Raw genomic sequence first — 25142 nt, 5'->3', positions numbered from 1 at the left:
ACACCAGGTTCACAGTGGGGAGAAGGTTTAATGGCAATGTATGGTCATTTGAGATAAATACCATGACACCAGGCCCACAGTGGGGATGAGGTTTAACTGTGATGTACGGTAGACTGAGGCAGATACTGTGACACCATGTTCATAGTGGGGAGAATGTTTAATGGGTGTACAACAAACTGTGGCAGATGCTGTAACACCAGGCTCACAGTGGGTAGAAGGTTTACTGGTGATGTAAGGTAGACTTTGGCAGATACTGTGACACCAAGTTCACAGTAGTGGAAAGCTTTAACAGTGATGTACTATAAACTGTGGAAGATACATTGACACCAGTTTCACAGTTGGGAGAATGTTTTACAATGAAGTACAGTAGACTGAGGCAGAAACAATGACACCAGGTTCACAGTGGGGAGAAGGTTTACTGGTGGTGTCAGGGAAACTGACGCAGATAGTGTGACACTGGGTTGACAGTGGGGAGAATGTTTAACAGTGCTGTACAGTAAACTATGACAGACAAAGTGACACTGGTTTCACTGTTAAGAAAATGTCTAATGGTGGGATATGATAGACGTAGGCAGATACTCTGACAGTGGGTAGATTTTTTAATGGTGATGTACGGTAGACTGAGACAGATACTTTGACATCAGGCTCATATTGGGGAGAAGGTTTAACGGTGATGTACGTTAGAGTGAGGCAGATACTCTGACACCAGGCTCATTGTGTTGTTCATTTCCCTTATTTACATCTAATTTATATGCTAGATTTTTTTGTGGCAACTTGATGATGGGGTGGTGAATTGGATTAGTAAATATGCAGACGATACTAAGATAGGTGGAATAGTGGATAATGAAGAAGGTTTTCAAGGATTGCAGAGGGATTTGGGCTGCTTAGAAAAGTGGGCTGAAAAATGGCAGATGGAATTTAATGCTGATAAGTGTGAGGTGCTTCATTTTGCTAAGAAGAATCAGAACAGGACGCATGTGGTAAATGGGAGAGCATTGATGAATACAGAAGAGCAGAAAGATTTAGGAGTAACGGTACATTGTTCCCTGAAGGTAGAAACTCACGTGAATAGGGTGGTGAAGAAGGCTTTTAGTATGCTGGCCTTTATCAATCATTGCATGGAATATAGGAGTTGGGAGGTGATGTTGAGATTGTATAAGACGTTGGTGCGGCCTAATTTGGAGTTCTGTGTGCAGTTCTGGTCGCCTAATTATAGGAAGGATATAAACAGAGTGGAGAGAGTGCAGAGAAGGTTTACCAGAATGTTGCCTGGGTTTAAGCATCTGGAGTATGGGGAGAGATTGGACAGATTGGGTCTTTATTCTTTGGAGCGTAGAAGGTTGAGAGGGGATTTGATAGAAGTATTTAAGATTATGAAAGGGATAGACAGAATGGATGTGGATAGACTATTTCCGTTAAGAGGAGGAAAGTTTAAAACAAGAGGACATGAGTTAAGAATTAAGGGGCAGAGGTTTAGAGGTAACATGAGGGGGAAATTCTTTACTCAGAGAGTGGTAGCCGTGTGGAATGATCTTCCGGGAGAAATAGTGGCGGCGGAGTCAATTGTATTATTTAAGAAAAGGTTGGACAGGTATATGGATGAGAAGAAGATGGAGGGTTATGGGCATTGTGCAGGGAGGTGGGATTAGAAAGGGGTGTTTGGTTCGGTGCGGACTAGAAGGGCCTAATGGCCTGTTTCCGTGCTGTAATTGTTATGTTATGTTATATGTTATGTTAACATGGCAAATATTGAGAATTGAGAACATCTGATTTGATAGAGGTATTCAAAAGTATAAGGGGAAGAAGTGAGATCGATGGTAATATTCAAGGAAATGTTGGCAAGATATATGGACAGAATAGGTGTGGAGGGTTATGGGCATTGTGCAGGGAGGTGGGACTAGAGAGGGGTGTTTGGTTCGGTGTGGACTAGAAGGGCCTAATGGCCTGTTTCCGTGCTGTAATTGTTATGTTATGTTAACTTCCAAACATTCCATAAACTTCTTTTCTAATCAGATTTTGTTCATTTAAATAGGTCTCTTAAGTATTCTGCACAAAATTAAATTCGTTACTTGGGTTTGGTTCAATGGCACTTCAGTCTGCTTCATTATTTTTTTAGACCCTCGTTTTGTGCTTTCTGCTTTGCCCAGCAGATTCACCAAATAGGCATCCAACTCTGTCTTCTCAGCTTGACCCAACATCTCCTCTGTAAACTTAAGCAAACCAAGGAGACCAAAGTTAAAATTTTCATATTTGCATTTTCAAAAACAAAAATGGCGCTGTGACCTGTAGTTTCACATCTTAATCCCACTTGCTAAACTTGCAAGCAACTGCACCTCATCCTACAGCTGGAAAATTGCAATAGAACTGGTTGGTTAAAGCAAAGATACCTCCCAGTCACCCCATTAAAGGCCTCCAAGTTAACAACAGGTTGCAACCCGTCAGTTCAATACAAAGATCTGTATCAGGAAGATTAACGGGCTTTAAAAAAAATAATTTCCACTATTGAAAGAAAACTCATCAGGGAACACCAGGCTCTTGTTGAACAATTCCTGTTGTATTCCTCAAAATGGTTTGATCTTGATTTCAAGCAGAGTCATTTGGTGAGATTGTTGGTCCAGAACAAACTCTGCCCACACACTCCCTTAAATACCTGCAAAGTCCTGGCTCAGCTCTGCTCCATGCTAAAGCTATCAGAGCTTTACTGAAGAGGTAACTGACTTCAGATGCTGGTACGTTGAGTCAAAAACACCCTAATACTTCCCTGAAAAACACACCTCTCTCTGAAAACCATCAAGAACCTTCCTGAACTGTAATCATTGATATTTAGAGCACCAAAATCTGGTGAACTTAAATTCTGTGCACAGTATCAGAATGGCCTGCAACCAGTGAACTTGGAGGAATGAGACTGTGAACTAAAGAACTTTTCTGAACTTACACACACATTACACACATGTGCACTTAGAATTAGAAGGGGGTTAAGTTAGATAAAGTAAGTTGAAGTAGTAAAATAGTGATAAGTTAAAGTGTAATTCCATTTTCATGTTTAAAAATAATTAAAATCAACTTTTGTTTAAGTAACCATTTTTCAGGTGAATATCTATTTCTGCTGGGTTTTGAGATCCTCTGGTCTCGTAACACAGCACCAAGCTTCTGAACAACCTTAATTCTTAAAGTTATGATAATAGTCCATTAATGGACCCTTGAATCTTTTGAAAGTTATTATTTTACTCCAATTTTTTTTTAATATCGACAAGACATAATATCATTTAACCGTTGTGTATGTGTTGTTGGAGAATTGTCTTTCCATTCAATCAGAATTAGAGTTTTGGATGCCGTATTTGAGAAAAGATGTGCTGGTGTTGGAGGAGGTTCAAAGATGATTTACTTGAATATCAGGAATGATAGGGTTAGTTTATTAGGAACAATTGTTGACTCTTCGACTGTACTAGTTGGAGTACAGAAGGATAAGGGGGACCTCAGAGGCATTTCAAATGCTGGAAGATATGGCAAAGATGCTTCCCATGGTAGGTGACTCTACGACAAGAGAGCATAATTACAGGATAAAAGGGTGATAAAACAGATGTGGAAAAATTGATTTTGTCAATGGGTTGTGAATCTGTGAACTGAGATCATTGGGTATATTTAAGGCAGAGATTGACAGGTATTTGATTAATCAAGGAATCAAGGGTTATGGGTAGAAAGTTGGGCAGTGGGGCTGAGTGGCAGAATGGTGGAACAGACTCGATGGGCCTACTTCTGCTCCTAGACCTTGTGATCTAAATCCTGTGGAAGACCTAGACAACCCTCCTCTTGTATTCCATTCATAGAAAACAGTCTACATGGTGGTTTTATGTCATGTGAACCCATTTCCGATTGAATGCCATGTTACAAGTGACCCAATGCAAATTCTGCATTGACAGGACTACAGCTTCCTGATTTTAAAAATTGTTATCGAGCAGCTCAAATGAGATTTCTTGCTTCCTTTTTTGAAAGAGAAACATTGACATCAAATAAAATAGGAGAGAGAAAAGCAGAAGAATTTATCTACAAGTGGGATTTGATATTAATGGTTGGTGATAAAGATACACCATTTTGAAACATTTGTTTAATATATGGAATAAAATAAATGATGAAATTGGTCTAAGTGAATGTACATCACCCAGAATGGCTTTGATTCAAAATCGTCGTATCTTTTTCAAAGGATCATAAATTTCTGGATAGCTGGTTTTGTTTCGTAAGGGGATTATAAATTTGGAAGATTGTTATGAAAAGGGGTCAACTAATGTCATCAGAGCAACTGATAAATTATTATCATATAACTCATAGCAATCTTTTTTGCTATTTCCAACTACGAGCATATTTGAAGGATAAGTTCGGACCAACCATGTTATACTGAAATAGAAATTCTTCCTAGAGGAATTGTTAAAAAATTTACTTCGATAATGGCCTCTTCATTACAAGTACGAACTTTTAAATGAGGAGTTCTTAAGTCGAGACAAAGGTGGGAAATGGATCTGAATATTGTAATTGATTGGCAAATATGGGCATATCCATGTAAGGATCTCCATGTAAGACATAAATTAGTTCAGTTTAATTCTTTTTACATCAGTAATGTAGCAGATGTCACCAAGGATTTTATCTGAAGCTGCTCTTGGAGTAAGGTGACTCAGGCAGTTGGATATGAAAAGCTCTATAGGAAGATAATTTGGCCACAGAGATCACGTGATCCAAGGGAGTTGTATTAATTCACTTCAACTCAGCATTTTGGATCTATTGACCAGAGTTCCACACTGCAGCAGTGATGAAGGAATTCACAACTAGTTTTTTTCTTCTACAGTTACTTCTTACACCAGAGAAATTGAATAGAATAATATCAGAATTATCAGATCAATGTTTTAGGGGTGGTGAAGATGTAGCAACTTCCTTGCATTCAACCTAGCTTTGTCCTTATGCAAGATCTTTTTGGGGAGAATTACAAATTTTTTGGAACAAGTTATAGGAGTTGTTTTTCTTCAAAATCCAACCTTACCTTTATTAGGAAATATTGAAGGAACAAGGATCAAATTTAAACTATTAAAGTATCAATTGAAATTTGTTAAATTAATGTTAGCGGTGATGAGGAAATGTATTTCACTTTCTCGGAAATCAGATATATTTTTAGGGATGCCAAGATGACATGCAAAATTTCAAAGTTTTATGTCTTTGGAAAAAATTACATTAGTTTGAGAAATATATACTCTATGTTTTTGCAAATTTGGCACCTGAATATTCAAATATTAGACTTCAATTTATAATAATGCCCTTTCCATCCTTCTAGACATACGAGATTCTCCTCTAAGTTGTAAAATGTTTATTTAGATGTGTTGGATTTCCTCGCCACCACAAACTCTGGGGAAGCGGAGAACTAACACAGGGCACCAGAAAACAGGAAGACCACACACAATCAACATCTGAGAAGCAGAGGATTCAATCCACAGGTCAGTGACCATGGAACCAGACCAATGAGGGGTTCTGCTGCTGAAGGACCCACATAGGTGATAGGCTATTGGAAATTAGAGGAGAGGAACCCAAGCAGGTTGTGGGCTTCTGGAGAAAGCAGTCAAGGAACTCACACCAGGCCGTGGATTGCTAGAGACTGGTTCGAAACTGGCTAAAAGAGTATCAGGTATCAGACTTGTGATATGAGTGGGTGCTAATCCTCAACATTCATTGGAGCGCTTTCATCCCTAACGTCGAAGTACTCGAGATGGCAGAGGTCGACAGCATCGAGTCCACACTGCTGAAGATCCAGCTGCGCTGGGTGGGTCACACCTCCAGAATGGAGGACCATCACCTTCCCAAGATTGTGTTATATGGCGAGCTCTCCACTGGCCACCATGACAGAGGTGCACCAAAGAAAAGGTACAAGGACTGCCTAAAGAAATCTCTTGGTGCCTGCCACATTGACCACTGCCAGTGGGCTGATATCGCCTCAAACCATGCATCTTGGCGCCTCACAGTTCGGCGGGCATCAAACTCCTTTGAAGAAGACCGCAGAGCCCACCTCACTGACAAAAGGCAAAGGAGGAAAAACCCAACACCCAACCCCAACCAACCAATTTTCCCCTGCGACCATGTCTGCCTGTCCCGCATCGGACTTGTCAGCCACAAACAAGCCTGCAGCTGACATGGGCATTTACCCCCTCCATAAATCTTCATCCGCGAAGCCAAGCCAAAGAAGAATTGGTTCCTAATCGTGTCAGAGGTTCAAAACAGGAGCACGCATTGCCAATGACTTGGATTAGTCTATGAGCATTGAAAGAGAATCCACAAGCCCTCAGTGACTTGGCCCAGGGATCAGGGTGGGGGGGGGGGGGTGGAAGAGGGGAAGGGGGAGAGCACGACTCTCTTTTGCTTCTTTCTCTGACTGCAAAAGGCATTTCAGGCAATTTCTGCCAATGGCGAATCTGTCTGCCTCACAGCAGGAAAAAAGCAATTTTGTGTGATATGACACTTTTTAATTACATGACAGTAAATTGTCTCCTGAAATAGAGAGAGAGGTTCAAGTTTCAAACTATTACAAACTCAACTTGCCAGAGCTACCTGGATTATATCTCATCCCCCTTTTCCTTTGCAAGGACACCATTGATTTTATCACAACTCCTATGCTCCATCTGACCAGTGACAGATTATATATTTAAAAATTGTATATTGACATGTTTTTGAAAGAGATGGATTGTAGGAGTTGTGTAGGTCACAAACACAAACACTTCACAAAACAGCTCATACTTAAAATGCAAGTTTTAATGGTTCTTGAGATACTAAGAACAATGGAATGTTTGCTTTATTAAAACCTGAAGAATTTGTGAAGGAAGGAAAGACTGCTGGTCAAACGGAGAGACCATCTGTTGATTAGGTGTATTTTTTAAAATTGAAACTAAGTCAATAGAGTGCTGAGAGATGGCAGCGGTTTGAATAAGCAAGTTCTTGATTCAAGTTCCTGCGCAGACAGGCTGGAGTCCGTTGGCTCATGATTCATCCTTTTGAAGAGACATAGTGGACTTCAAAGGAAGAAATGGTGGCACATGTCATGTGATGAGACATTTTGGAGAAACATTACAAACGAGATGCAGAAGTTGTTGTCCATCCTGTAGGGAAGAGAGGATTGAACATACAGTCATCAGAGATGGTACAGTTACATAGTCTTCTCCTTTGACCAGGAGTAACAAGTGGATTTTAAGGAGAAAGACCACTTCTGTCTCTTTGAGATCAAGAGGGCAGCCTCGTTGTGTCCATGGAAATGGCCACTTTTGAAGAATAAAGTAAAAGTGATCTTGTATTTGCAACATAACCATTTTTAAATGGTGACTGAGTTCAGTCCTTGACTGGGTTTATGGAATCATTGTGGAAGAAAATAGCCACTCCACTCTCTCTTTGAAAAGAGAACAGATTCATCATGTGGAAGAGATTCGGAAACCTCCTGCAAGAGAGGAAAATAAACTCTCACAGAGTAAGTTTCAGAGCAATGTTTCTTCATCCAAGAAATTCAGACGAGTTTGAAAGAGGACCGATGACGATGTTTCCAAATACTTCAGTAGCTTTTGAGCCACAATTTCCATGGACAAGGTGTCAAACGACTCAAATCCAGATACAACCCTTCACAAAGCTCAAGTCAACCAGGAGATACAAACTCCTGACTCCAATGTTGCTGTGCACATTTGCTACATTATTGAAGTCTCACATTGCTTACAGCAGATATTCAAAGTCAAGCAATAACTGAAATAACAGAATATTACAGGACGGTACAAGCCCTTTGGCCCAAAATGTTGTGCTGATCTAGATATTTCTAACAAAAAAAATAATGCCCTGTAGCGGCTACTGCGGTAGATGTTACTAAATAAAGGCAAACACACACAATGGTAGTCAACTCAAGACTGGTTTATTGCAGACATACACAGACCTTTTATTTTCTGCCTGTTAATGAGCTCGTTAGTGAATACCTTCTGGTCCACAGGACCAACAGGTTAAAGCTACGAGCCATTAGCGCCCCGCACCTTTAGGCAGGGGCTTCAACTGATCCACTTGCTGTACTTTGGCACCCAGCTCTGTTAGCCCGCGATCTGTCAATTAAGTCTATGAACTGACGGTGGCGGTTCACAATACCGCGCTGTGCACTCGCTATATCACACCCCCCAAAATCGTCACTATAACTTAAAATGCCAGATACGCTTGATTTAGGCAGACGTCCATGTCGCCTGGGTTGATGGCACTGAACTGATGAAGTAGGGTCGTATGGCGGGTTTAAGTCTGTCCATGCTGAATAGCTGTGGATGCCCCCCGATGTCCAATGTATATACCACTCCATATCTCTTAATGAAACAAAATGGTCCTTCATGTGGTTTTAATAAGGGTGCCTGTGGAACCTGTCTTCGTATGAATACGAATTCAGTGTTTAATAGTGATTGGGGCACTTGTTGGCTAGGTTTGCCATGCCAGTTGGTGGAGGATGGTTTGCTGTTAGCAATACCCTTGCGGAGTTGTTAAAGGATGTCCATGTCTGAATTGCTTCTAAAGTGAATATCTCCTGGAACCATAAGGGCCGGACGAAACATCAATTCTCCAGATGATGCAGACAGATTTTCTTTTGTTAATACTCCTAATAGAACCTAATGTAGTTCATCGACTCAGTTGAGACCAGTGCGTCGGGCCTTCAGTGAAGATTTAAGTTGATGATGGAAACGTTCCACCAGGCCATTGGACTGCAGATGGTACGCAGTAGTGTGGTGCAACTGTGTACCAAAAAAATGAGACAAGGAAGCCCATAATGCCAAAGTGAACTGTGGTCCACGGTTATGTGTGTCGGCACATCCAATTTAAGATGAATGTTTTAGCATATGCCTCAGTGTTACTGACTGGTAATGGAATGGCCTCTGGCCAGCGTGTGAAGTGGTCAACTACCGTGAGAATATCCCTCGTGTCCTGTGATACTGGTAATGGTCCAACCACATCCACATGCTCTAATCTTCTGCGTATTGTCAGGAAAGACTGCAGGGGTGCCTTGGTGTGGTGCGGAATTTTCAGATTGGCAGGATATACACGATCGGGTCCATTGAGTGACGTCTTTTTTCAGCCCATGTCACATGTACTTATTTGACATTACTTTGACTGAAGTCCAGATGGATGGGTGTGATAAATTGTGAATGTCATGTTGTGGTGCCACCTGTTGAATGTCGAGTCCAGTGATAGCTATACTGTGTGCCTGTATATCCGGATCCGCAGATTGTGCCGCAGCCAGTTCAGCAATGTTGACTCCACCTTGAATATGGCACACACTTGATCTAGAGAGCACATCTGCGACCAGATTGTCCCTTCCTGAAATATGACGTATGTCCGTAGTAAACTCCGAAATGTAGGACAAATGTAGTTGTTGTCTTGCCAACCAAAGATCTGTGAATTTGCTCAAGGTGAAAATTAGAAGTTTATGGTCTGTGAATATGGTGAAATGTCGACCTTACAAGATATAACGAAAGTGCCTTATAGACAGATAAAGTGCTAATAGCTCTCAATCAAAGGTGCTGTATTTAATTTCTGCTGGTCTTAGATGACGACTCAAGAAGGCAAGGGGCTGATAATGGCCATTGACGTATGTTCCAGATCTGCACTCACAGCTGTTCCTGAGGCATCAATGCAGTTTCAGGATTTGGATGCGCAAGCATTGCTGCTTTGGCTAATAATTATTTGGCGGACATAAATGCAACCTCTGCCTCTGAGGTCTAGTAATGTTTTTGTTTGGAGCAGAGATGATGTCAAACAGGGGTTGCAGGATGTCAGCAATCCCAGGAATAAATCTGTGATTAAAAAATTATCATTCCCAAAACCTTTTCCAGCCGTTTGACAGTGACAGGTCTGGAGATTTTATGGATGTCGTCTACCTTGCCTGATAATGGAGATATGCCGTCTGCTGTAATTTTATGCCTTAAGAATTCTATGGTTCACTTGCCAAATTGACACTTCTCAAGATTAATTGTCAGTCCAAAGTCTTGGAGCCATTGGAAAAGGCAGCACAAATGGAGGCGGTGACCTTGCTCATTTTGACTACTACAAGGAAGTCGTCCAAATAAATAAGCGCAAAGTCTAAATCTCTGCCAAGAGCGTCCATAAGCAACTGAAAAGTTTGCATGGCATTCATACCAAATGGCATTCTGAGGAATTCATAAAGACCAAACGGCGTAATAATTGCTGTCTTGGTCATATCATTCTCATGAATTGGTATCAGATAATATCCCTTAACCAAATCAATCTTTGAAAGTATGCGGCAATGATGTAGATGGGCGGCGAAATGCTGTATGTGTGGAATTGGGTATCTGTCAGGTGTTGTGTCATCATGAAGCCTACAGTAGTTGCCGCAGTGTCTCCATCTGCCTGTCTCCTTGACTACCATATGCAAAGGTGAGGTCCAAGGGCTCTTTGAGCATCGGATGATACCCAATTCTTCCATTGCTTTAAATTCTGCCACAATTTATCAAGCACCAGACGCTGAGCCCTGACATGGGCCAGTGGGCCTGATGTGTCTATGTAATGAGACCCACCATGGACTATTCTTGAGGCATTGGAGTTCAGGGTGAGAATATGGGGAAATTCAGGGAGTAGACCAGTATATGCATCCATGTGTAACGTATGTACTCCGAGCTGTGAAACTCTCCCCTTGATGCATGCCAGTGGATATGTCTGAAAGATGGTGATGTGAACTAGTTTACTCTGCTTTATGTCTACCAATAAGTTGTGGGAACATAAAAAATCCACAGCCAAAATAGGTTGAGCGACAGAAGCGAGGACACAATTCCAATGTAACGTGGTTCCACCTATTCCGACTCATCTAGTGCCAAAACTTGGAATGGCAGTTTCATTCGCCCCTCTCAGGGTCAAGTGCTGTTTTTTGAGTCCTTTCAAAATAGGTCGGCAAACTAAGTTCAGCACCTGTGTCTACAAGAAATTTGTGCTTACCTGCATCGTCCTGAAGATACAATAGGCCTGTATATATGCCAGCTTCCAGCGCTCTTGTTTTCCGACTTCTTTTTGTAGTAGGTACATGCTGGATGCACTTATGGGCATAGTTTCCCCAGTGGCGATGGTAAAATCACCACTCTCGATGTACATCAGCATGTTCCTCTTTCTTGGTTTGGACTGCAGATACTGGAGTTTGGTAGGATGCGGGAGATGCTTCTGCAACAGAAACAGGATGTATTGGGGCAGACTCTTGTGTCGGAGTACGATAGAGCCTGTCAGCCTCTTGAGCCACGTCATGGAGATGGTGAAAATCCATGTTACCAATGTGTATGGCCACGTGAGCGGGAATTTTTGACAGAAATAAGGTTTAAAAAAGCAGACAATGGGAAGGACCATCTGACAACGCCAGCATCTCATTCATCAGGTATGATGGATTCTTGTCAGTTTGGCCTCCCACGTTCAAATCCACGCTCATCAAGTAAGTTCCAATGTGTCAAGAAGAAACTACCGGAACCTGGTGCCCTGGTCTTCTGCTGGAGGATGAGCAGAAAACTTGCTTACTGGCAATGCAGTGGCCACGCCCAATGTAATCACGACTTGCCAAAATTTTGTGTCTTCCGCCATTATACCCCAAAAATGAAACTGGGTTTCAGCTTGAAGAAACCAAATTTGTGGCTGATGTGTCCAGAAAGGAGGCAAATGAAGCCCAACTGCATTAACTGTCATGGCGGCAGCAGTTGTTCCTGCTGTTGAAATGTCCTCCTTTTCCATAATGATTCAAATTCATTAAATCTTAACTTTGGGATCACCAATGTGTAGCGGCTACTAAATAAGGGCAAACACAAACAAAGGTAGTCAACTCAAGACTGGTTTATTGCAGACATACAGATCTTTTATTCCCTGCACGTTAATGAGCTCATTGGCGAACAACTGCTGGTCCATAGGACCATCACGTTAAAGCTATCAGCTTTATAGCCCTGGGCCTTCATCTGATCCACTGGCTGTACTTTGGCGTCCAGCACTGTTAGCCCACAATGTGTCAGGTAAGTCTGTGAACTGACGGTGGCGCCCTCTACAACCTGTTTTTCTTTCACCCATGTATGCCTGTCTAAGAGTCTCTTAAATGCTCCTTACGTGATATTGTAATGAATAAATACATTTGGAGAATTTGGTAATATTTGCGATTTTGGTAAGATTTAGTGTAGGTTACATACATACATACATACCTTTTAAAACAGATCTTATTTGAAACATTGAAGATTTATGCACATACACAAGTAGGTGTTAACCGAACTGATGTCATAAAATGAATGACCATTGTTTGGAAATGGAGCCAGGATGGCTGCAAGTACCTTTCTGCAGGGTGCTTACAGGAAAGTCACTCCTGGGTTTTGTTTATCTAACAACAGCTTGAGCAGAAGAAAGAACTCCTGTTGTTTGGAATAAGAGGAATGGAACTCTGTGGTAGCTTAAAGAAAGAAGTTACCATCTGGAAAACCCTGACGGGGCAAGTTTGATCAGCGAGACATTGAGGTGACTCATGGTGGTACCTCAGTTGTGGAAATCCTGGAACAACAAATCACTCTCTGCAAACCCTACAAGAACCTTTACCTGAGCGGTAAACATTTACCTTTCGAGCACCAAAACCTGGTGAAATTTATACATGATCAATTCTGTGCACAGCAGAAGAATTGCCTGGATCCAGAGAACTTGGAAGTAGGAGAAGAGAGATTGAACTGTGAAACAAAGACCTTTTCATAAAATTTAAACACATTACAAACATGTGTGCTTAGAATTAGGAGGGGGTTAATTTGGGTTAGTTAAGTTAAAAGTTTCATTCTATTTTCATGTTTAAAGTTGATTAAAAAGAACTTCTGTTTTAAAAACCACATGTCCTGGTGAATGTCTATTGCTGCTGGGTTTTGGGGTCCTTTGGACTTGTAACAATATCTTCTTAGATAATGACAATTTGGCCTGTTCAAAGTAGGAAATGGCTTCTACTAGCAGGAGTTTCTATTTGAGAAAAAATATTGATAGGTGGCTGGCCACATGTTTCCTAAAAATTAATACCCTCTCCCTCCCTAAACAACATTCAGCCCCGTGACATCTTTCTGCATTGCATTACTGGGACCACCAAGGACCTGACCCATTTCCCATCTCTCCTTGCAATGCCAATATGGCAGCTCCCATTAAGAACAGACAAATCACATTTTAATTCAGCAAGCAAGATGAAAATCATCCTGACATCCTGCTTAAAAAGAAGGGGAAACAAACCTTCCTAATTTTGTCACTTCATTTTAATTTTGATTCACATGGGGCATTAGTAAAAAGTGTCCCATCCATTTTGTCACCAAATTATGAGTAGAATCATGATCGCTGTTCATGAAAACCCAAAACCTTCAATGTTACACAGATAATCTAGGAAGAATTCTGTAACAAAAGTAAATAAAACATTGAAATAATTTCCCCCTTATAAACACAGACATTGTAGTGCCAAGCAACGGGGCAAGCAAAAAAGGCCAAATCTCTGCAACACTCAGACAGTCCAAGATGGCACAGACACCCCTTCATTGCCAAGAAGGAGCCCGCGTCTAGCACCATGTGCGGGCTGAGGAGTCCTTCACTTCGTGTAGCGGCCAGCCGGCCGGAGAGTGACGTAATGATGCAAGTCTGCTGGAAGTCAAAGGGTACGTCAACAGAAGTGGCCAGGCCAGCAAGCACATGTGGGGAATTTAAACCAGTAAATCCAGTCTTTGTTTTACACTACCTTGTGTGGACGTCTCTTTATTTGGTAGCGCTGCCGCAGCGGATGCTACATGGTGATAACTTCTTACTTGCTGCAACCAAATAGGTCTGCAAGATACACCAACCAAAATAGAAAACATGACCAGAAATTCAGAGATCATAAATTTAAAAGGTGGTGAAATCTTTACGCTGTATTGTTAACACCAAAGTCCCTCTATTTTTCAAGGCATTCGGACAAGTAACTGAGAAACATTACATTTTAAACACATGGTGTAAGGGATACTTGAATGTGAGGAGTCAAGCAAGTGCTAAATAAGGATGAAGTATAATGGGTTAACTTAAGGATAAGGGATACTGGAATGTGAGGAATCAAGCAAGTGCTCATTAGAAATGAAGTTTTATGGGTTAAATCAGGGTGAAGGGATGCTGGAATGGGAGGAAGGGTTAGGAAGGGTTATAAAAGTATAATAAAATAAGTATCTTCAAAACAGGATAGCAAGTAAATAGCTTTAGCAAGTCTTGGGGATTGGTTAATGAGTAAAGAACAAATTCATGATATTTCCTGGCTAACAAGTTTGCAGATAGGCACATAAACTGATAAGAAGTTAGAATCCACGTGGGTGGAACTACCTAATGCTAAACCAATGCAGGAGGCAGAAGAATGTTAGGGGGAAGGTATCTCTGTACTGAAATGAAATGTATAAAAGTTGGGTCTGCCTCAGTATCTGTGTGTATTCCCAGGGTAAGGGGAAGCACCCAACTTTGCATTGTTGTAATAGTATAATAAAGATCTTTGTTCTCAATTTTGTCTCGAGCAAATTCTGTGAAGATACTTCTGCTTCCCACACGGTAAGTCAGGATCAGAAGGGGAGGAACATTATTGTTCAAGTGACACAACTTTAAAAAATATCATCTATCTTGATGAAGAATGTGATCCTACATCAGGAAAAACGGATGGAATCAGACACATTCTATGAGCATTGGGAAGCAAAGAAAAATGGATTGGTTTTCCATCCCTTCCGAAGCGACCCGACTTGCGACCGTCATGGAGCCCGAATGATCAGTCAGATTCCAAAACGGTCGCAAGTCGGAGATTTCCCCCGTGTGAGGAGCCCTGAAGTCTAAGAGCCTATTTTTAACATCAAATGATTTTCCAAATGAGAACAGAGACATGTGCGGATTGAGTTTGTAACTCAGTGTCTCGGGGTCCATTGGCTGGGGGCAGCCATCTTAATTTCTGTGCGCATGCGCGAGTCATCAGTTCGCGCTTGCGCTAAGCTTTCGCTTTGTGGCCGTCATTTGGCACATGTGTATCAGCCGCACATGCGCAAACCGAACGCCAAGTGGCGAACCCATCGCGCATGCGCCAACCAAAGACGTTCCAATCTCCTTCTTACCCCTCTCCCGCCCCCTCCCGCTGCCAGTTACCCCGCGGCCTCCGGCCTCGCACCGACGCCTCAGCTCCACCCAAACACCCTGTCGGTACCAGCCTCTCACGGGTGGGTCCCATCGGGCTGTGGGTCGCCCGCTTTCCCTGGACCGCGCGGCTGAGGAAGGTCCTGGCGCCGCCGCTAACTTCTTCCCGTTAGACCCGCTGTGACGCGACGGACCCCGAGCAGAAGACGCCACCGCCAACTTCCCGCCTCCTCACAGCAAGAGCCAATCAGCACGCGAACACGCCCATCAATCTAACCCTACTTCAGCTTCCAATTCAATAGCGGCCTCACCGAATCAGCCCATTGGCTTGTGCAACTGAAGCAACCAATCAGCGAGCGATACAACACAGCCACACCCAATCAGCATCGCAAGACAGAAAAGAGAGGCAGTCGAAGGAGCAGGAGACCCTTCGGCCCTTCCACTTACTACTACCCCAACTATCAAATCATTGGGAAACACAGGATCACTTTGTGCTGGCTCCTGGATTCCTCTGATCTCAAGAAATACATTGTACCCCAACTACAAGGGAGACTATTTATTATCAATCACTCCTTCATCTTTATTACTGCTTCCAATTTAATAGAGGACATAAGTGTTGTGTCAGCCAGCTGGACCGCCTCGGGGAACCTCATGGAGCAAGCAATCATGGTGAGAAGGCCCCGTGGGAGGCCGGTAGTGACCCTACAATGTCAATGTAGACGTGGCTGAAACTATGTGGTGCTGACTTGAATGTCTGGGGGTGATGCCTTCACGTATGTCTGCATTTTGGTCATCTGGCAGAGTGTGCAGGTCTTGGCCCAGTGACAATCTGTTTCCGGAGTCTCTGCAAGACAAACCTACTGACCACCATTTTGACAGGACTGATGGCTGGGTGCGTTAGGTTGTGCATCTCATCAAAAACTGTCATCTCCATGCTGCCGGCATGATGAGGCAGGGTTTGCCATTGAAATGTCGCAGAGGAATGTCTACTTATCAGGGTCGATGGCAACATCCTCCAGCCTGAGCCTTGAAACTGCTGTGCTGCATGCAAGGATCTCAGGGTCTTCCTGCCATCACCTGCCTAGGGCGAAATAGTCTATTCCCTGGGACAGGGCCTGGACAGACTTGATTGCGAGGTGAGGTAGTGCGTCACCCACGATGTGTTGAATGTCTGTCGTGAACTCAGACTCATATGAGAGGAGTCGCTGCTGCCTGGCCGACCACGGGTCCAACACTTTATTGAAGGCAAAAGTTAACGGCTTCTGGTCCATGAAGACTCTGAATTGTCTACCGTCCAAAAAATACCTGAGTGCCTGACAGCCAGGTACAGCACCAATTGCTCTCAACCAAAGGTGCTGTAGTTGAGTTCAGGTGGCCAGAGGTGTCTGCTAAAGAAGGCCAGGGGCTGCCATTGCCCTTCGATGAATTGCTCCAGTGTGCCTCGTACTGGTGTGCTGGAAGCATCTACTGTGAGAATTTGGGTGTTTCTAGCCTGGTGTGTACCAGAAGGGTGGTGTTGGCCAGTGCGTCCTTGGCCTTCAGGAACCCCTCCAAATCCTCATTGTCCCAGGTAATGTCTTTACCTTTCTCCACAAGATGCGGGCCACTAACGATATGAATCGTTGATAAAAATTAATCGTACCGGTGAATTCCTGCAACCCCTTCACTGTGGGGGGAGGTTTGTGGAAGTACAGAACAGCCTCTACCTTTTTAAGCAGGGGTTTAGTTATGTGCCTATTGATTTGACGCCCCAAGAAGTTGAAAGTTTCCAGCCTGAACTGGCACTAAGCAAGATTTATAGTTAGTCCAAATTCCTGCAGACGGGCGCACAGTCACCTTAGATGGTCTCTGTTTAGCTTCATTGCCACCACTTTGACACCTTGTGGTTACTGCCACCCTCTGCTGTTGGAGAATATCCTCCTTGGTCTCAGTCCCTCAATGTGACTAAGAACCCCTGAAAAGCACCTAATGTTTGGCCTTCATCACCACTCCTGGCAAGGCATTCCTGGCTCCCACAACTCTGGGTAGATACCCCTGATATCTACCCTAAACCTTCCTCCCTTTGCTTTGGGCAAATTTCATCATGTTTGCTACCCCCATCTGGATTTCAGGCAGACCAAAGGGCATCTTTCACCGAGTTTCTGGTCTTCCAGCAGCTCTGGATGCTCTGCTCAGGGAACCACCCCTATGTATCCCATCGAATCCTAGACTCTCTATGTCAGCAATTCTCTGCTGACCATTGCCTGATGCCCTTTTGGTCAAAATTGTTTGTCAATGAAACCATTCCCAGGAAGGTGATGTGGCAAAGTCCTGCTGACTGGGACATTGTGTGGTACCAGGGCCAGACAAATCTTTCGCAACACCTGAACCAGGTAGAACCTCAGCACATAGCAGCTTTTGGTGCCCTTGCTCTTTGGTTCCACGCACAGCCACACACAATCATGGCCATGCCGGTTACACTCTTGCCCCCATTGATTGATGACGAACATGGTCCTTCTCCAGACTCTACCCATTTTGGACCCCCACATGAAGAGGAAGACTGTTTTGGGAATTGCCAGGGTGAAGGTGTGGGGATGGGCCACACCTGCCCCACGTGCAGCAGTACCGAGAGTTCCTTGCACCTTGCACCTTGCACCTGGCACCTGGTTATCAGATTTTCGCCGATTGATAGAGTTGGGCATCTCTGTGGTTCTCGCTGTCTCCTGGATATGGGGGTGTCTGTACTGCTCCTGGTCTCCTGGAGCTGGGGGTCTCCAAAGTGCTCACCATCTCCTTGAGTTGGTGTATTTTTCTCCACCAGCCCCACATGACAACCAAGACCCCTGGATGGAGGGCAGAGGCACAGAGAGATCAGAGCGAACACGGGTAGTTTCAACAAGTTGGGGTCAATCCAGGTGCCTGGTAACGGGAGGAAACCAAGGGGGAAGGAGGATGCAGGTCATTCGATAGCAGGACATTGCGAGAGAGTGGATTCCTCGGACTCTTGAGGAGGGAAGGCGCTGGTTGATCCATCGGTTTAGGGGGGGAAGGGTATAGACATGGCAGCTGACTGGAATTGTCAGCGGGGTACTGAGACCTGGTGGAGGAGGGGAAGGAGGGTGCAGTTGTATTCCGACGAGAGGGTGCTAAGGGAGAGGCAACATGGGTGGAACCTCAAGACAAGGGTCCCCTGATTGTTTGCAGGAATGGGATTTGTGAAAAGACTCATAGATATCCAGCACAGAGCATCTTTGTCACCCTGCCATCAGGAAGGAGATGTGGAGGTATAAAAGCAGAGCAGCCAGGCAGGGAAATAGCTTCTTCTCACAGGCCGTGAGATTGACAAGGCAACATGAGCTGGATGGGAGCAAAGAATGAAAAAGGGGAGAGGAATATGGACTGATTACAACAGCCTAGCCAGCAGGAGAGAGGGGCCGAAGGGCCTGTTTGTGTGTTGTCTATCTGGACCAGCCTTTTGTGTTCAAGCTTTAAAAAGCCAACCCATTTTTTAATTTAATAACAATGGTACAGAATGAATCAAGAGACAAGACGTCTGTCCAGCAGCGAGCATCGAAGGCACTTCCTGAAATGGAGGCTCTGGAACCACAGGGAGGTTCTGGCTGCAATGAGGCCTTGCTTCTTCTGCAAGGAGGAGAGGAGAGGCAGGGGAAATGCAGGGGAACAGGTGGTGAGGGAGGGGATAGGGATGCCTTCCTCCATTCACCTCCCATTTCCTCTACTCCGTAGCCCTCCTCATTCCCCTGCCCGTTCCCCTCCCCAACCCCTCAACACCTGGACTGGTCCCAACATCCGAAGCGAGGCAACGACTGCACACTTGTAATAGGTTGTCGGGGCGCCGGTAGCAGGTTCTCCACCTCCCCCGACTGAGACATTGGTTGGAGTCTAGAAGTTCTTCTTCTTGCTGAGAGATATTTCCACCCCTCAGAGAGTCTCAAATCTCAGCAGTGGGACCATGGCTTATATTACCCAAAAGTTTGTTTACTTATAGCTTATCTCTTTGAATAACTGATTTAATTATCTTCAAGGTCTCCTGACAGTCTGTGACCAACAAAAGACAACTGCATCTCTGGGCCTCATGGTGGAATTTAGATCATGTCTTCTGATTCACATGTATACATTCTTGCATAAGCTGGTCGAAATCCTCCATTACAATTCCATAGAATGAATTTGTGATGTGATTTATAACCACTCTCTAACCTTGTTATGTGAGTGAGTCCCACATTCTGAACTTGTTATATCAGTGAGATCGACACTGAAAATGTTATGAGAGTGAGTTCCACAGTATAATCTTGTTTTCTTAGTGAATCCCACATTGTTAACGTTATGTTAGTGAGTCCCACAGTGTAAACTTGTTATGTGAGTTATTTTCGCAGTGTGACCTGGTGATGTGACTGTGTCCCACAGTTTGACATTGTTGTGTCAGTGAGTTCGATATTGAAAATGTAATGTTAGTGAGTTCCAGAGTGTAACCTGGTTATTACACTAACCTTGCTCTGTGAATCAGTTTAAAGTGTTACATTGTTATGGAAGTGAATTCCTCAGTGTCGTCCTTGTTTAGTTAATGAGTCTCAGAGTGTAACATTGGTATGTGAGTGAGTTCGACAGTATGACCTTGTTATGTGCAAGATTCCCACAGTGTAAACTTGTTATGTGAGTGAGTTCCACAGTATAAACTTGCTATGTAGTGAGTTCCACAGAAACTGTAGAAGAAAAACTAGTTGTGAATTCCTTCTTCACTGCTGCAATGTGGAACGCTGGTCAATCGTTCCAGACTGTTGAGTTGAAGTGAATGAATAAACTCCCCTGGATCACGTGATCTCTATTGCCAAATCAGCTTCCTGTAGATCTTTTCAAATCCAACTGCCTGAGTCACCTGACTCCAGGTGCTGCTTTCAGATAAAATCCTTGCTGACATCTGATAAATGATTGATGTATAAAGAATTATACTGAACCAATTTATTTCTTACATTGAGATCCTTATATGGATCTGCCCATATTAGCCAATCATATACAATATTCAGATCCATTACCCACCTTTATCTTGACTCATGAACTCCTCATTTAAAAGTTCCTACTTATAATAAACAGGACATCAGAGAAGTAAATTTTTTAACAATTCGTCTTTATAAGGAATTTCTATTTCAGTACAACATAGTTGGTCCAAACTTATCCTTCAAATATGCTCTTCATTGGAAATAGAAAAAAAGATTGCTATGAGTTATACGATATTTATTTCTCAATTGCTCAAAGGACATTAATTGACCCCTTTCATAACAATCTTCCACGTTTATAATCTCCTTACGAAACCAACTATCCAGAAATTGATGATCCTTTGAAAAAGAAATGCGGATTTTGAATCAAAGCTATTCTGGGTGATGTACATCCACTTACACCAATTTCATCATTTATTTTATTCCATATATTAATCAAATGTTTCAACAATGGTGTATCTTTATCACCAACCATTAATTTCAATTCCCACTTTTATATAAATTCTTCTGCTTTTCACTCTCCTATTTTATTTGATTCTATTTTAACCCTTTCAAAAAAGAACCAAGAAATCTCATTTGAGCTGCTCGATACTAATTTTTTAAATGAGGAAGCTGTAATTCTGTCAATGTAGAATTTGCATTGAGAGAAACGCAGCGGTCTTTAGCGATCTTATTGAATTGGTTAAAATGGCATAACATGAGAGCAAATATTCCGGAGGAGTGTGGGCCACGTAACATGGGATTCACTCGGAAATGGGTTCACATAACATAAAACCATGATGCAGAAGAGGTTGTCTTGGTCTTCCGCATGATATAAATCACAAGATATAGGAGCAGAAGTAGGTCCATCGAGTCTATTCCACCATTCTTCCACTCAGCCCCACTGCCCAACTTTCTCCCCTTAACCCATAATTACTTGACTAATCAAATACCTGTCAATTTCTTCCTTAAATAAACCCAATGACCTCAGTTCCACAGATTCACGACCCACTGACAAAATTTGTTTTAAATCGACACCCTTTTATCCTGAAATTATGCTCTCTTGTTCTAGAATTCCCTACCATGGGAAACATCTTTGCCATATGTACTCTGCTCAGGCCATCCAGCATTTGAAATGCCTCTGAGGTCCCCCTTATCCTTCTGTACTCCAACTAGTACAGTCAAAGTGTCAACAAATGTTCCTCATACACTAACCCTTTCATTCCTGATATCATTCCAGTAAATCATCTCTGAACCTTCCCCAACACCAGCACATCTTTTCTCAAATACGGCACCCAAAACTCTAAATCTGATTGAATGGAAAGGTAATTCTCCAACGACACATAAACAACAATTAAATGATATTATGTCTGTTGAAATTTACAAAAAATTATTAAAGAGTCAAATAATAACTTTCAAAAGATGCCGGAGCCCATTTATGGACAATTATCATAACCTGAAGCTTGGTGCTGTGTTACGAGAACAGAGGATCCCCAAACCCAGCAGCAATAGATATTCACCAAGACAAATGGTTACATAAACAAGAGTTGATTTTAATTATCTTTAAACATGAAAACAGAATTACACTTTAACTGATCACTATTTTACTACTTGAATTTACTTTATCTAACTTAGCCCCCTTCTAATTCTAAGTGCACGTGTGTGTAATATGTCTGTAAGTTCAGAAAAGTTATTAGGTTCACAGTTCAATCTCACTTCTCATTCCTCCAAGTTCACTGGTTGCAGGCCATTCTTATACTGTGTATAGAATTTAACATATATAAAGTTCACCAGGCTTTGGTGCTCTAAAGGTGAATGATTACCACTCGGAAGGTTCTTGTTGGTTTTCAGAGAGAGTTGTTCAGGGAAGCATTAGTGTTTTTTTTGACAACGTACCAGCATCTGAAGTCCGTTATCTCTTCAGAAAAGCTCTGATAGCTTAAGAATGGAGCAGAGCTGAGCCGGGACTTTTCAGGTATTTAAGGGAGTGTGTAGGCAGGGTTTGTTCTGGACCAACAATCTCACCAAATGACTCTGCTTGAAATCAAGATTCAAACCATTTTGAGGAATACAACAGGAATGGTTCAACAAGAACCTGGTGTTCTCTGATGAGTTTTCTTTCAATAGTGGAAATGATTTTTTTTTAAAAGCCCGTTAATTTTCCTGATACAGATCTTTGTGTTTAACTTTCAGGTTGCTATCTGTTGTTAACTTGGAGGCCTTTAATGGGGTGACTGGGTGGAATCTTTGCTTTAACCAAGCAGTTCTATGCAATTTTCCAGCTGTAGGATGAGGTGCAGTTCCTTGCAAGTTTAGCAAGTGGGATTATGATGTAAAACTGCAAGTCACAGCGCCATTTTTGTTTTTGAAAATGCAAATATGAAAATTTTAACTTTGGTCTCCTTGGTTTGCTTAAGTTTACAGAGGGGATGTTGGGTCAAGCTGAGAAGACAGTGTTGGATGATTTGGCGAATCTGCAGGGCAAAACAGAAAGTACAAAACAAGGGACTGAAAAAATAATGAAGCAGACTGAAGAGCTGTTGCAACCAAACCCAAGTAAAGAATTTAATTTTGTGCAGCGTACTTTAGAGACCAAACAATTTCGGCTTTTAGTGGTGACCTATTTAAATGAACAAAATCTTATTAGAATTGAAGTTTATGGAATGTTCAGAAGTTGCCACAAAAAGAAATGAGCATATAAATTAGATATTGTAATTAAGATAAATGAACAATACAATGAGCATGGTGTCACAGTATCTTCCTCACTCTACCATACATTACCGTTAAAATTTCTCCCCAATATGAACCGATGTCAAAGTATATACCAGAATTTATCATACCACACTGTTAAACCTTCTCCGCATTGTGAATCCGGTGTCACAGTATCTGCCTCAGTCCTCCGTACATCACCATTAAACCTCTCCCCAATGTGAACCTGGTGTCACTTTATCTGCCACAGTTTATTTTACATCACCATTAAACCTCCTTCTTACTGTGAACCCAGTGTCACAATATCTTCCTCAGTCATCAATACATCAGCATTAAACCTCTACCCACTGTGAATCTGGTGTCACTTTATCTGCCACAGTTTATTTTTTTAATCACCATTAAACCATATTCCCACAGTAAACCTAGTTTCACAGTGTCTGCCGCAGTTTATTGTATATCATTTTTAAACCATCTCATTACTGAAAATGCGGAGTAACAGTATCTGACTCAGTCTACCGTACATCAACGTTAAACCTTATACCCACTGTGCACCTGGTGTCACAGTATCTGACACAGTTTATAGTATATCACTGTTAAACCTTCTCACTACTGTAAACTCGGTGTCACTGTATCTGCCAAAGTCTACTGTACATGAACGTTAAATTTTCTCCCCACTGTGAACCTGGTGTCACAGTATCTGACACAGTTTATCGGACATTACTGTTCAACGTTCTCACTGCTGTGAACCCAGTGTCACAATAACTGTCTCAGTCTCCCGTACATCATCGATGAACCTTCTCCAACTGTGAACATGGTGTCACTGTATCTGCCTCAGTCTTCCGTACATGACCATTAAATTTTCTCCCAACTGTGAACCTGGTGTCACTGTATCTGCCTCAGTCCTACCATACGTCACTGTTAAACCTTCTATCTTCTGTACACCTGGTGTCACATTATCTACCTCAACATACCATACATCACCGTTAAACCTTCTCCCCACTGTACTCCTGGTGTCACATTATCTACCTCAACATACCATACATCACCGTTAAACCTTATTCCCATGTGAACCTGGTGTTACAGTATCTGACACATTTCATAGTATATGACTGTTAAACCTTCCCACGAATGTAAATCCTATTATAAAATAATGCTCCCCTTCTAAATCTCGCAGTATTCTAATCCCCACCTATTTAAAATATTCCAAAAAAAAGAGAAAAATCAATCCCCAAACGAGCTACTCAAAAGTAGTAGCTACCTAAAAATCTGGGTGTGGTAAAGTCCACAAGTGGCAGGTGACTAAAGGACTCAGTGTCACCCACTCCCCCAGTCAGACTTTCACAAAGTATTGAAACAAAAACATTCAACCCAGTGATTCCAGTCCCAATGATTGTTCCGGATCTTCAATATCGAGAAGACTTTGCGTCAATTCAACTTTTTCATATTCTTTCCATATTTTCCAATCTTCCCATTTCCATTACCATTGACCCTTCTCTTCGGTGACATTGGTGACGATCGCCCATTTCCTTGCATGCATCATGGTCATTTTCAAAAAACTGAGATTGAAAATTCCCATAAAAAGCTTTCAATACTGCCGAGTAGTGAAAAGCAAATTTATATCCCTTTCTCCACAATACTTTTTAAGCCGAATTAAATTCTCAGCATCTTCTGATAATTTCTTGACTCAGATCTGCATTAAAAAAAAACCCTATTATTTTGAACCATCGTTGGAGCCTGATTTTGCCGTGCTTTCTGCACCGCCAATTGGAATATCATCTTCCTGTCTTGATATTTAAAACAGCAAATAAAAACTGCTGGTGGTAATTGGCCTGGAAATGGTTTCTTCCTTAACACTCTATTTGCTCGATCTAATTCCAGTCCATCCGGAAAGAATTCCCAGCCCAACACTTCCAGGATCCATTTCTTAAAAAACTTCACCGGATCCGAACCTTCCATATCTTCCAGAAGACCAACTATCTTAACATTATTTATTCGACTTTGGTTTTCCAATGAGTCAAATTTCTTCAATAATTCCTTCTTCTGAATCCCCCAATCTACAAAAGGATCTTCCACTTTTTCCATTTTTTATCTATGACGCTCCACTTGACTCTTGCATTCAAGAAACCCTCCTCAATCTTTTTAAAATGATCTTGCACAGTATCCACTGATCGTGTCCATCTCGTAACATCACTCTTAACTGCATTAATATCTTCCAGAAGAGTTACTTCTTCACAAACAGAGTTCATTTTAGTTTTCATTTCCGAAAATCCTTGAGTCATCTGATGAGACATCTGCATTGACATATTTGACATATCG

General features: G+C 42.3%; 1 protein-coding gene and 1 long non-coding RNA gene across 2 annotated transcripts in view; both read right to left on the bottom strand.

Moving 5' to 3' along the window:
* The window catches only part of LOC138750342 (uncharacterized), a 195589-nt gene extending 180220 nt beyond the window's left edge, over window positions 1–15369 (bottom strand). The window contains exons 1-2 of the long non-coding RNA XR_011349271.1: window positions 15222–15369; window positions 13754–13839 (exon numbers count right to left, since the gene is read on the bottom strand). This is a non-coding gene — a long non-coding RNA (uncharacterized lncRNA). The remainder of the gene's footprint in view (window positions 1–13753; window positions 13840–15221) is intronic.
* Window positions 1403–15224, bottom strand: LOC138750341 (endophilin-B1-like). The gene is made up of 3 exons (XM_069912419.1): window positions 15160–15224; window positions 10984–11202; window positions 1403–2210 (listed from the first exon to the last, which is right to left on the bottom strand). Exons 2-3 carry the CDS (start codon window positions 11140–11142, stop codon window positions 2025–2027), a joined length of 345 nt encoding a protein of 114 aa, XP_069768520.1. The 5' UTR covers window positions 11143–11202; window positions 15160–15224; the 3' UTR covers window positions 1403–2024.
* Window positions 15370–25142: the final 9773 nt, after the last annotated feature.

The sequence above is a fragment of the Narcine bancroftii genome, unplaced genomic scaffold (assembly GCF_036971445.1).
Source record: "Narcine bancroftii isolate sNarBan1 unplaced genomic scaffold, sNarBan1.hap1 Scaffold_119, whole genome shotgun sequence".
Lineage (NCBI taxonomy): Eukaryota > Metazoa > Chordata > Chondrichthyes > Torpediniformes > Narcinidae > Narcine > Narcine bancroftii.
The sequence above is the reverse complement of the archived record's forward strand: the minus strand, read 5'-3'. Positions and strand labels throughout refer to the sequence as shown.